This window comes from Aotus nancymaae, unplaced genomic scaffold, assembly GCF_030222135.1.
Source record: "Aotus nancymaae isolate 86718 unplaced genomic scaffold, 86718_ANA_hifiasm-v0.15.2.pri h1tg000011l, whole genome shotgun sequence".
Classification (NCBI taxonomy): Eukaryota; Metazoa; Chordata; class Mammalia; order Primates; family Aotidae; genus Aotus; species Aotus nancymaae.
The window spans coordinates 21,347,182-21,360,474 of record NW_026988422.1 but is presented as its reverse complement, the minus strand read 5'-3'; the positions used below and the strand labels follow the sequence as shown (position 1 = coordinate 21,360,474).

Sequence of the window (13,293 nt, the reverse complement as noted above, 5' to 3'; positions counted from 1 at the left end):
AGTCTGAATCAAATACTTCAGAAACATATATACTAACTCTTGTTCCAGACGCATAACCCTGAACTCTCTTCTGAGGCCAGCAGTTACAAAGAATGGGGAAGGTTAATGTGTAAATCCACGGGTACCTGCCAGAAAGTTCAGCTGTACTCCAGCCTTCCTTCCTCTCTTGCAGAGAGAAATAATGTGGCAGTTGAACAAAGTGAAGGCACTGTGGCTTCCATCACAGGCTGGTCTCAAATTCCATTTCACAGAATTGAAGATAATTTGGGGTTATTACCAATTCTCAGCAACTCAAATTCAATCCCGTTGATGGTGAGCATGGGGTTCATTTTAGAAGGAGAAAATTAGATGCAGCAGAGCATCAGAATGCTGGATGGTCTCTGCCATTTCCCCAAAGATATCATCCTAACTGCATGCTGCTGCTTTTAACGAATTGGTATATACCTTAGTATTTCTTTGTGATGACAGATTTTCGAATATACAAAATATTGTATCTGAAGGCAAAAAGAATAATTTCACTTCCATTGCTTTCTAGGTCATAACTTTCACGTCTGATATTTCTTCCAAATATAGACCATTGTTGACCTAATCATCACACACATCCAGGCATGTTATATTTCCATGCTGCTGAGAACTCCGGAGGGCCTACCCTTCACCCACTTCCATCCTTCTTATATCTCTTAAGGAGATGTGTTCAGATGGTGGCATTTTATTTGCTGAGCAAGACTGCACTTTCATTATCCTGGGCTAAAATCAATGGTATTTAAGTTAGAGCAAAGAGAGTTCTAACCCTATTTACAGCAGCACACATATACTTACATTAGAATTGGCTTTAGGTGAAAAAAATCAATCAACAGATTTCCACTGAGTACCTTCTATGAGCCAAGACTGCCATAGTCCCAGCCTTCATGCAGCTTATAGGCTAACAAAGAGCCAGACAGTGCGCAAGAACTCACAAGTGTGTTGAGTGTTGCAAGAGTAAGTTTCAGGGGCTCCCCATGACTTACCTTGTTGAGAAACCCTTGACTTTTTTTTCTCTCTGGGTGTAAAGTGAAGAGATGGCAATCCTAGTAGGTTCCATTGTGTCATGAAACGATTCTGCGCTTGCATATCTCCTAAAGGCCACCCATATCTTTAAACTTTACTTTCATGCATTCATACAAATATAGATGTGTTCCATAGATGAGGCAGATAGCAGAGGCTTCTCTCTGCAGCCAGACTAGTTTGGAGAGGGTTTTGCTGTCAGGATTGGATCCACACATCTCTTCCTAGATGGTTTTTTTTTTTTTTAATTCCAGAGTTTGAAGGGGAAATGGAGTCTCAAGTTTAGGGAGGTTCAGTGTAGATGCATAAATCAGCTAAGTACAGCTAAGGGTGGAGAAGCACTCTTCTGATTAATTGGAATATCTAGCACTCTTCTGATTAATTAGAAGTCTAATATTTACAGAAAGCATATTCTCTTTCCTGAGTCATATGTCAAGACACAGTAAAGATATTATATGTAGAACATCATATACACACGTATGTCCATATAGAAATTCTAACCTTTGTAGACTGCCAGTGTTCTTTAAATCCTACTAATGGTGGCATTTGTGTCTTTGTCACATACAGTACCTTTCTGGATTTGGGAATGAGTGTGCTTCAGAGGACCCTCGCTGCCCAGGTTCCTTGCCAGAAGGACAGGTACAAGCAAATAAAGTGCTTAGAAGAGCTCTGAATCCTATTCCTGGATGACTAGCTTTCAGGCCAAAGTGCCTCCACCCACTGTGGCTCTTCTAATCTAGCCTGTGAACTGTCTAGGGTTTTCCCAAGTCATAGGGGCAATGTAGATACAGCGCAATGACAATACAAAGATTAAAATTGGATTGGTGGCACAGCAGCCAACCCAAACTAGTAAACTTAACTGTAGGGTTTCCAGTAGGATCCCCAAAATCTAGGGTTAAAGGGAATTCCTCATATTCCCCTTGAACACCATAAGATGTGACAATTACGAGAAAATAACAAGGTGTTTTAATATGTATGCACAAAGATGTTCATACTAGTGCTGACTAGAATAGCAACAACACAGCAAACAAATATTTTCAAAACTTTTGAAGGCTGAATCATGGCATAAAAGTCCTCATGGTATAATGTTTTCTTTAAAAGAAAAAGAAAAAATGCCTGATTATTACAGGATTACAGGTATCATAGTGTCACAATTTTGGAGGATAAGAATGCAAGAAAAAATATGAACATGTTAACACTGGGTTATTTCTGGTTGTGAGATAATGGGTGATATAGTTTATAAATTTTCTACAATAAGTATATATTACTTTCATAATCAAGGGGGCAAGTCACATCAAAAGTTGTTACAAGAACCATATTGGGTTGGAGATGATCATGTGCAGTGGCCCAGAGCATCCCCATCCCCCTATGGAGTTGGTTGGTGGGAAGGTCTGATGTTTTTCAGATGAGAGTAATATTGTTTATTGCATCTTTTGTTTCAGAATAATCCTCAGGTCTGCCCCTACAATCTATATGCTGAGCAGCTCTCAGGATCGGCTTTCACTTGTCCACGGAGCACCAATAAGAGAAGGTACAAAGATTAGATGAATTCTGACCTGCAGACTGTGGGAACTATGACAGGGACTTTGGGCTGCCTCCTTCCCCTGGGCCACAGCCTCCTAGAGCTGCTCAAGATTCTGCTTCTTATAGGCTTTGGTCTAGGTCCTAGTCAGGAGAGAATAGACTTCCTGCTAGCTAGCACCAAGTGACTGGTGGAAGAAGGTGAAGGAAAGCTGTGCAGAGCCTGGAAAATACACATGTCCAGTTCCATTTACAAATGATCTCCTATACTCGGAATGAAATATTCCTAGTAGTTTGGCCTTCTAAAGACCATCCTGTTGAGTTTTGGTTTGGGTTTTCCTGTTTTGGTTTGTTTTATAATGACTGAGTCATAATTCTAGAAGATTCAGAGCAATATCTTTCTCAGCTAACTAGAGGTGTGGGTAATCAAGCTTGGATAGTTGAGAAGTCATGTATTATGGCCCATTGTGGTTTGAATTAATAAGGTTTTTACTCTAGAATTTGCCTTTGCTAGAAACCAGCATATTCATTAACATAGTATGCCATGTTCCATGTTTGCTCTAATCCTACATCCAGGTCAATGAACATGATCCCTTGATTAACTCATATCAGGCAGGTTGGATGCAGTATGTGTTGTAGTTTTAAGAGGCAGTAAGTGTTGTGATTTAAATAAATAGTATCTAATTATAGAAAGTTTAGGCTAAGGCATTTGTGAAGAGGAATGCTGCTGATATTAGAGATTTGGGGAGAAGAGCATGTGGTCTTGTACTGCTTAGCAGGGCAGCCTGAGTCCTGCTGAGAAGCAAATGAGATAGTAACTACAAAACTATAGTGGACCACACAAATGATAAAGATTGCACAGTTAATCATGGCCACCCTGGAGGCAGGCCCCCTGAGTATAAATCCTGGCTCCTGTTTTTCAAATCTTGGACAAATCATCTGCCTTTTTGGATCCTCTAGTTCTTCATTCATAAAACAAAGATAATAGTAGTGCCTATTTCATAGCTGTGGTGAGGATTAAAAGAAAGGATGTGTATAAAGTGCACATTGCAAGGCACATGGTTAGTGCTCAGTTAATGCTAGTTATTGTCATAATAATTATCATTAAGTATTGCCATCATGGCAGAGTTTCTGCCTCATTTCCAGGGTATCTTGAGGAGGCTGTCAAGAGAACTGCACATGATATATGGCAGGTGCTATGTTACAATGTCAGTATAACAGTGCTTTTCTCTCAATTGATATGTGCGTGGAAAGAGAAAGAAATAGAGAAAGTTTTCTAAACATGTCAAAAATCGGGATAATTCCATTGCTATATAATCCTCTCTCTCTCTCTCTCTCTCTCTCTCTCTCTCTCTCAGCCCAAATAGACGGGGTAAAGTAAGCACACAGACAATTCTGTCCATTCTAATTTATGACAACCTGACCTCTATGACTATGTTCTTGACTTTATGGCCCATTCCCTAACAGGCCACCTGGTCTCCGGATTCTGCTGCCTGTCCCCATTATTCATCAATATCTTCAGCCAGCAGGAGCTGAGCTCTGTTCCAGGAGGCTGAAAAGGAGCTGTTGGCATTTCATTAAGAAGCTGGCACTGTTCCCTGAATCAGAATTAAATCTCTGTTCAGGGCAATGTAGTGCTGCCTAGGGAGTGTTATAAACTCGGCTAAAAAATAAGGGACACCAGGTATGGCTCACCCATCTATTTAGGAAAACTCTTCAAAGATACCCACAAAAATTTTGTGGAAATGCTTCCTACTCAAAATCTCCGGTGGGAAGATGGGACCAGTCCTATCCGTAAGTAGGTCAGCCTGAAATTCCTAGTTACTACTCATTTGAACCACAGCATGCAGGGCCACCACAAAACTATTATATGTTTTGTGAATCTACCCACCTACCTGCCTGCCTGCCTGCCTGCCTGCCTGCCTGCCTGCCTGCCTGCCTACCTAGGATTAATTTTTATCAGATTAGCTAGCTGATTGATCCCTTGAGTCTTGAAAAGGCAGGAGTCAGAGAATGTGGAAAATCTGGACTGTGATAAAATTCGGACAATTAAGAGAAGAAAGGCAATTTAACAAGCATCTAATAAGCGAACATCTATTGTATGCCAGGTGTTTTCGGTTCACAAACTCTTTGAGTTCTCACAACAATCTTAGAAGACAAGGATGAAGAACATAAGGTCCAGGAAGTTTAGTAACTCTCCCAGGATCACACAGCTGGTTCCAAGACATACACATATGCTCTGAACTTCATATACTGGGAGCTGGAGAGGCTTAGTAAGAACAAGGCCTGAGGTCATGTCATCAAGAAATGGAGGAATCAAATGGAAGCTAAACAGATCTAGCCCTTTTTTCCCCAGATGGCTCAGCGTTGGGCTAGGCCAAGTCAACCCACTGAGATAGACTGTCCTTGGGCTCAAAAGGGCCAAAGCCTGTTGATTCAGGTCTGGTCTTCCATTGTCCATCTGTATTTTGTCAGGGTATTAGCCTCTGAAAGGACTTAGCTTCCTCTTAGTGAGTTTCAATGTCCTTTCCAACTTCTAGAAGGTTCTCATCCTGGTGTCCTTTAGAATTCCTTTATCAGAGTCTTCTTCCCCTCTTGAAGCCTGAGATATGGTCCTGGTAGAGAGGACATGCTTTAAAAAGAACAGAAAGAAAAACAAATAGAGCCATAAATGTACCACAGTAAAACATGAAAACACACTCTTCTAATTTTGGAGTACAGAAGTGTTAATTTATTTTTAAGTTCCAGGGTATATGTGCAGGATGTGCAGGTTTGTTACATAGGTAAACATGTGCCATGGTGGTTTGCTGCACCTATCAACCCATCACCTAAGTATTAAGTCCAGCATACATTAGCCATTTTTTCCTGATGCTCTCCCTCCCCCAACTCCCACCCCCCAACAGGCCCTAGTATGTGTTATTGCCCTCCCTGTGTCCATGTGTTCGTTGTTCAGCTCCCACTTATGAGTGAGAACATGTGGTATTTGGTTTTCTGTTCCTGCTTATGGCTTCTAGTTCCATCCATGTCCCTGCAAAGGACATGATATCATTTTTTTATGGCTGCATAGTATTCCATGGTGTATATGCACCACATTTTTTTTATCCAGTGTATCATCGATGGGCATTTGGGTTGATTCCATGTCTTAGCTATTGTGAATAATGCTGCAATAAACATATGTGTGCATATATCTTCATAATAGAATGATTTATATTCCTTTGGGTATATACCCAGTAATGGGATTGCTGGATCAAATGCTATTTCTCATTGTAAGTCTTTGAGGAATCACCACACTGCCTTCCATAATCGTTGAACTAATTTACATTCCCACCAACAGTGTAAAAGCATTCCTATCTCTCCACAGCCTCTCCAGCATCTTTTTTTCTCTTACAAATTAATATCAAAAAGACAAATAAACTCAATAGAAAATGATAAGCGACTTTTACAAGTAATTCATAGAAAAACTACAAAGAGCCAATAAATGAATAGACTGGTTTTTTTTTGGGAAATATTTTGTATTTCCTAACTCATAATAAAGGAAATACAAAATAAAATGAGATACTATTTTCCACCTAAAACACTAAAATTATTAATAATATTCCAGATTTGTGAAGATGTGTGTGACCAGGCACTCTCACATATTATTATTATTATGGTAATAAAGCATTAAAATGATCTGGCAATTTTGCTTAGAAATGTATTGGATGTATCTGAAAAAATACATATAAAAAAATCATTAAGCTCTGATGCCTCTGAGGAATAGCCCTGAAGAAATTGGAGGAAAAGGAGCCCTTTACCTTTCAGGACTTTTTAAATTACTTGAATTATTTTTACCATTGGCATGTGTTACTTTCATAATTTTAAAGAAGAAAATTGATTTATTATTTCAAAAATAACAAAGATACCATCAATATTCTCTCAAGTGACATAGAACTCATTGTTTTTGCCTTCCAGAGCAAGGACTAGTATCCTATGATATCCATAAGCTAATGTTTTTCTATGGATTTTCCTATACAGGTATCCCTCAAGGTATTCCCCCTTCCTTTATAGTTGTTAGAAAAGACAATTCTTCCTTTTTTGACAGCATGGGAATAACCATGAACCAGAGTCCATTTGAAGCATGATGGGGTCAGTGAAAATGTGAGAAGAGGCCAGGGGTGTGGACAGCAGATGGCCATTAAAAAGTAATGCTGTGATACTGCTTCACTGCTTCACACATTAGAGCCCACAGGTCATTGTTGACTTGAGTGTCTTCCTGATGGTACTGCCTCAGCCGTTCTGTGTATCACTCAGAACACTACTCTAAGACTTGTGTATCTTGTATATTTCTTCCTCTAGCTGGCTGTATAGGATTCTACCTTCAGTTTCTCACAAGCCCTTTGAATCCATTGATGAAGGCCATGTCACTCACAACTGGGATGAAGTTGATCCTGATCCTAACCAGGTAACCTGGTCCTGTGAATTGAAGCATATCATATACCCAAAGCCTGGAATAGAAATACCTAAATAGAATACCATGGTATTTGAAAAACTTAGATAGCTTTTTTTAGTATTATTTTAATAAATGCTAAAGTGTGTCTACTTTCTGCTCAAACTTGGGTGCTATATTAGTCCATTCTCATACTGCTATAAAGAAATACCTAAGACTAGGTAATTTATAAAGGAAATATTTTTAATTGACTCACAGTTCTGCATGGCTGGGAGGCCTCAAGAAACTTACAATTATGGCAGAAGAGGAAGCAAACACGTCCTTCTTCACATGACAGCAGGAGAAAGAAGTGTTAAGCAAAAATGGGAAAATCCCCTTATAAAACCATCATATCCTGTGAGAACTCACTATCATGAGAACAGCATAAGGGTAACCATCCCCATGATTCAGTTACCTCCTACCAGGGAGGTCCCTCCCACAACACACAAGGATTATGGGAACTATAATTCAAGATGAGATTTGGGTGGGGACACAGCCAAACCATATCAGGTGGGAATTTTGGAACTGAGTGATTGATTATGTATATGCATATTGTTAAAAGAAAAACCTTAGACAAATCTAATTTAACAGAGTTTAATTAGGCAAAGGACAATTCATGAATTGTTTTATGTGAGTCAGGATAGGTTCTGAGAGATTCCAGCACGGACACTAGTAGAAGACGATTTATGGACAGAAGAAGGAAAATGATGTATGGAAAACAGAAATGAGGTACAGAAATAGCCACATTGGTTGCAGCTTGGCATGTTACTTACTTGAACTAAGTTTTAACTATTGTTCACAATGATTGGCACAAGAGTAGGTTACACATCCAATTTGGTTATGGTTCATTATGTATGGAGAAACCTTTAGGCAGAACTTAAAATATGTAAGGAGGCAGCTTTAGGATAAACTTGATTAACAGTGTGTGTGTGTGTGTGTGTGTGTGTGTGTACACGCACGCATGTATGTGCACGTGCTTCAGTTTGTATCTTTCTAGCCTAATGGACACAGGAGTAGTTCAGACTTAGTAGAACTGCTCAGGTGAGTTGGAGGAGTAGAAATTATATATGTTGGTCAAAATGTCTACATGCTCTTAAGTTTTTTTCTGTTAATCTAAACTTACCATGAAATATAGAAAACACATTCAATACTGACATCTTTGAAGAGAGGCCTTTGAAATCTGGCATGGGGTGAGAGTCTTGCTGTCTGAGATGAATGATGTAAGTCTATTGTGGTCACAGATCACTCTCACATTCTCTTTAGACCTAGGGCTTCCATTCTTTTTTTAGGCGTTTCCTCCTTTTAGTCTAGGAATAGTGGGCTTTTTCTCTGGTTATCAGTATTATACACTCTGCTTGCAAAGTATATAAGATAGAATGAGACAGAACCACTACTATAGCAATGAGATAGACCCAATGCTATAATGAACTGAGCTCTCAGTTTTTTAACCTTCTGAGAACTCCAGTGTATTGCCTTTGTCCCTGAGTTTTGATAACAGGTATATAGAGCAGGAAGAAAAACAGACCTAGGTTTGCATCCCTGCCCCTCTACTTACTAACTGTGTCTTAAGCTATGATGTTTCAACTGTAAAATGGGGTGATAACATCTGCCTTGTGGTGCTATTGTGAAGATTGTAAGAGAATAGGTGTGAACCTGCTTTGTACAATGCCTGGGATGAGATAGGCAAGAACTATGATTCTGATACAGCTGTTTATATTTACCTGAATTTACATTATTCAGGTAAATTTATTTCTTCATTTTATAGTATTTTTTATTCTGAAGTCTTCTTCTGCCTGCTTTCCCTCCCTCTTTCTCTCTCTGTCTCCTTCCCCCTCCCTCTCTCCCCACCCCCACTTTCCACAGCCCAAGGAAATCTCCTGTTTCCCCTTTCCACCCCCACTTTCCACAGCCCAAGGAAATCTCCTGTTTCCCCTTTGTTTACCAAGACATTTTGTCTATACCTGCAAATCTCCCTCCCCTAAGTGCTTAGACTTTTTATAAAAACAAAAGTCAAAATAATTTAGAGACACCTTTGGTTTCCTGCGCAGTTCTCTCTCTTGTCTTAATTATGGAAATCTCAAAGAAATAAGCATCTGCTTGAATGCTACCACACCTTTCTACTAGGGACAGGAAGGGAGGGAGCCTTTCAGGGTAGAAAAATGGAATTAGTATTTCAAATGTTATCTACCTCATAGCCATTTTGAAACTAAGATATTTTGTCTAAATAATTGACTCTTAAACTTGTATGAAGTTTAATGCATAAAGTAGACATCCTCCCTGGTCCCCAGCTGGCCTATATATTGCCTTTAAGCAAATTTCAAAATGCAGCCCCTATTCTAACCCCCAACCCCTCAGACTCAGTCTGCCACACACAGGGACACATGCTAGGCATTCAGCTCCTGTCCTTTTCCCCTTCAGTCAGACAAGGCCCTTGTGCAGGGCACAGCTTGCACAACCAACCTGGGGACCCTGACTTTACCTCATTCTTGAGTCTCTTCTGGGTTCAGGTAATATGGGTATAGTAATTATGTATATGAAGTTAACTAAATGAGGAATTACAAGAAAAGTCTATAGGCAGATTTGGGGAATTTTAATTATTGTTTATTTATAATAATACGTAGTTATTTATTATTATTTTGCTTCAAGATAGCAATTGAATCACTAGTGGTTAACAGGGTAAGCTAGGCCTCCTGCCTGCTCATATCAACAATTGTCTAAGCCTCTCAACCTTAATAAATCTTCACAGATTTGTTTGTAGTTGTGTGGGCAACAGTGGAGCCATACTTCTTTTGTATAGTTTTATTTGGTGTGGGGGGTTAGGTTTTAAGCCTAACCTTTAAGGAAAATGTGTGATGTGACTCTACTTTGAGCATGATGTGTAATATGCCCAGTAATATACTTTTATTCTATATTATTATTTCCTTGACTATCATTGCTACATTTTATTTAATATGAATATACTCTTCCATAGGAATTATTTTGGAGTTTGGGTGGCATATCCTTGGAAGATAACCTTGTTCTAATAGAATTTTTCCAGCTTTGTCTTTTTTTTTATTTTTTGACAGTCTTACTCTGTTGCTCAGGCTGGAGTACAGTGGCATGATCACAGCTCACTGCAGCCTTGACTTCCCGGATTCAGATGATCCTCCTACCTCAGCCTCCCAAGTAGCTGGGAGCACAGGTGTGCACCACCATGCCAGCTAATTTTTGTATTTTTGTAGAGACAGCATTTCACTATGTTACTCAGGCTGGTCTTGAACTCCTGCTCAAGTGATCCACCTGCTTCAGCCTCCCAAAGTGCTGAAATTACAGGCATGAACCACTGCACCCAGCTTAGCTTTGTCTGGTTATATGAGTAACATGTACTTATAAAAACTCAAAAATAATGTAGAAATTAATAAAATATTACTGGAAGTCTCCCATCATAGGTGACTGTCAAGTATATAAGTTGTATGTGTTAATTAATTAGTTCATAAATAGTTGATATATATTTTTGACCAGGAAGTTTGAAGCAACTGGATTAAAAAGCTTGAGTTAATACAGAGGCATCAAAATAGCTCTATCAGGGTGGGTGTGGTGGCCCACACCAGTAATCCCAGCACTTTGGAAGGCTGAGGCAGGTGGATCACCTGAGGTCTGGAGTTCCAGACCAGCCTGACCAACATGGAGAAACCTCCTCTCACTAAAAATACAAATTAGCAGGGCATGGTGGCACATGCCTGCAATCCCAGATATACAGGAGGCTGAGGCAGGAGAATCTCTTGAACCTGGGAGGTGAAGGTTCCGGTGAGCCGAGATCATGCAATTGCACTCCAGTCTGGGCAGCAAGAGCAAAACTCTGTCTCAAAAAAAAAAAAGAAAGCTGTATCAGAAGTTTCTGCTGGTTTTCTAGTAGATCCTTCCTCAGCTCATATTTGTTCCCCTCCCCTTTCCCATGTTTCCCACAGTTAGAGTGGCTTTGCTTTTATTCTTGAACTTGTTGCCTTTCTCCTGTTTTGAATTTCCTGAACACTGTCTATATGGTAGTCACCAAATGAATTCCTTCTCCAATATCTTCCCTGCTCCTTTGAGACCTTATGTTCACACACACTGGGAGAGATGTACCTCAGAACTCAACAGTGCCTCTATGAACACGAGCTCCATCCAGGTAGCAGTTTATCATCTGTCTGACCTGTGACCTCTGTCACCCACCAACTACTTCTCTTGCCCTGATAAACCCTGGCTGTTCTCGCAAAATCTACCCTTTTGTCTTTTCATTTACACCTTCTTTACAGGTTAATATCTCTTTCCAATTTTATACTTCATTAATTAACCACAGCATTTTGCAGCATTCATCACTTTCTCCCTCATAACCTCCTCCAAATATGTACTCCAGACTCTCATCAAGAAAGGCTGAGAAAATTATATTTAGGTATCTCTTCTACAGTCCTTCCTAGCTGAAGCCTATGTGATAGGTATGTCTTCACCTGTCACAGACCAAATCCAATATTTCATCAGCTTCACCAGCTATCCACATTTTAGTCATCTCTGGGAATTTGAAGACCTGAGAACCGCCTGACGTTTCCTCCAGTGTAAGGTTCAGTCCCAAAGACAGCATCATGCAATATGCTATTATCACTCTCATCCTTGATACCATCTCAGGAAGACTGGGGACTGCTCCCCCTAAAGCCTTCATTTTGTTTAGTGTATATTTAATTCGTTATCCAAGAATTAATGCAACCTCTTTTTGAGTGTATTTAAATTCAGCCTGAGGACATAAATTCAATTCATTAATATCTCACTTAAGACATATACCTAATTTTATATATCTGTCTCTAATTTCTGAAGTCTCAGAATTTAATGAACTAATCTACATCCAATTTAACCATGATTTTACAGATTTCAGCTAGAATTCCTGAATAAGCATTTCTCTTTAATGGGCCTTTAAAATTTATGTTTTTATTATTATTGCATCTCTAACCTCTTGATTGTTTGAAAATCAGTTTCTTGACCCAGTTAAGACCCAGCTGAGAGAATTACCTCTTGGTTCTTAACCAGTATAATTTGGACCAAATAAGAAATACCTCAAAGCTATTTAAAGATTATATCATAAAATTCCTTCTGCCTCCAGTACATGCAAATTATAAAAAAAATCTTTCAAAACAATACACCCTTACAGGATATTTGCTGGCTAATTTGTCAAACTTTCCAGATGTTGCTATCCTGAAATCCCCTTCCCTCCACAAATGTCTTGGATTTTCCTACCTCTCTTGCCCAAGTCTCTCCTATTCACAGCCAGACTTCTTGAGAAAATAATCGAAACCCACTTTATCACCCCCATTCACTCTTTAACCCTATGCAATTCAGCCTGCCCAGACAACTCTATTGAAAACATGTATACCCTCTTTACACAATAGTGCATCGCTCTCTAATTAATACATATTTTTATTTAAAACTTACATGAAAGTGTCAGTGCCCAGTAATTCCACTAACACAGAGTTAACAACTTCTAATGTTTTTGGTTCTTTCAAGTCTTTTCTTTTTGTACATATATGTAAATAAATAATTCCTAGGGTCCCGTCTAGCCAGTAACCAAAAGTAATTTAAGATAATATCTGGCCAGGCACAGTGGCTCATGCCTGTAATCCCAGCAATTTGAGAGGCCAATATGAGAGGTTCACTTGAGTCCAGGAGTCTGAGACCAGCCTTGGCAACATAGCAAGACCCTAGATCTACAAAAAAGTGAAAAACTTAGCCAAGCATGGTGGCAAGCACCTGTAGTCCCAGGTACTCAGGAGGCTGAGGTGGGAGGACTGCTTGAGCCCAGGAGATCAGGGCTGCAGTGAGACCTGGTCATGCCACTGCACTCCAACCTGGGCAACAGTGCAAGACCCTATCTCAAAAAAAAAAGAAAAAAGAAAAAGAAAAAAGTGTTAATCTTTACTTGCTTTTCCTGAAAACATTAATGAGTATCCAATATATGACCCACAGCAATACTTTTTAAAATTGCCTTTCCCCAGTTTTTTCCAGACTCCAACCCTCTCACATCTGTCTTCTCTCACGTGACCTCTCACCTTCTCCAAGCTCTTCATGCCTCGTCATCATTGATTGTTGGCTTCTCTCTTCCTCTGCCTACATTCTGCCTCTAGAAAATGACACCTGCACTATAGATCTTCTACCCCCTTTGGCTGGGAGACACACACATAACAGTGACCTCCATAGCAATACTGGAGTTCAAGGGACTCTAATGAGAATAAGCAAATCTGCATTTTCTGTAGAGATCA

The 13,293-nt window shown here is 39.6% G+C and overlaps 1 protein-coding gene and 1 long non-coding RNA gene across 5 annotated transcripts in view; one reads left to right on the top strand and one right to left on the bottom strand.

The window, feature by feature from the left end:
- The window catches only part of HGD (homogentisate 1,2-dioxygenase), a 54,951-nt gene that overhangs the window by 3,921 nt on the left and 37,737 nt on the right, over positions 1–13,293 (top strand). For 2 of the 4 annotated variants that reach the window (XM_012463916.2, XM_012463913.2), the window contains exons 2-5: positions 173–312; positions 1,612–1,683; positions 2,487–2,575; positions 6,901–7,006. In XM_012463916.2, coding sequence (XP_012319339.2) covers positions 173–312; positions 1,612–1,683; positions 2,487–2,575; positions 6,901–7,006 — 407 coding nt within the window. The remainder of the gene's footprint in view (positions 1–172; positions 313–1,611; positions 1,684–2,486; positions 2,576–6,900; positions 7,007–13,293) is intronic. The other 2 variants (XM_012463915.2, XM_012463914.2) reach the window with 1 other exon arrangement.
- The window catches only part of LOC135274222 (uncharacterized), a 31,577-nt gene continuing 23,309 nt past the window's right edge, over positions 5,026–13,293 (bottom strand). Inside the window, exon 2 of the long non-coding RNA XR_010342007.1 lies at positions 5,026–5,197. This is a non-coding gene — a long non-coding RNA (uncharacterized LOC135274222). The remainder of the gene's footprint in view (positions 5,198–13,293) is intronic.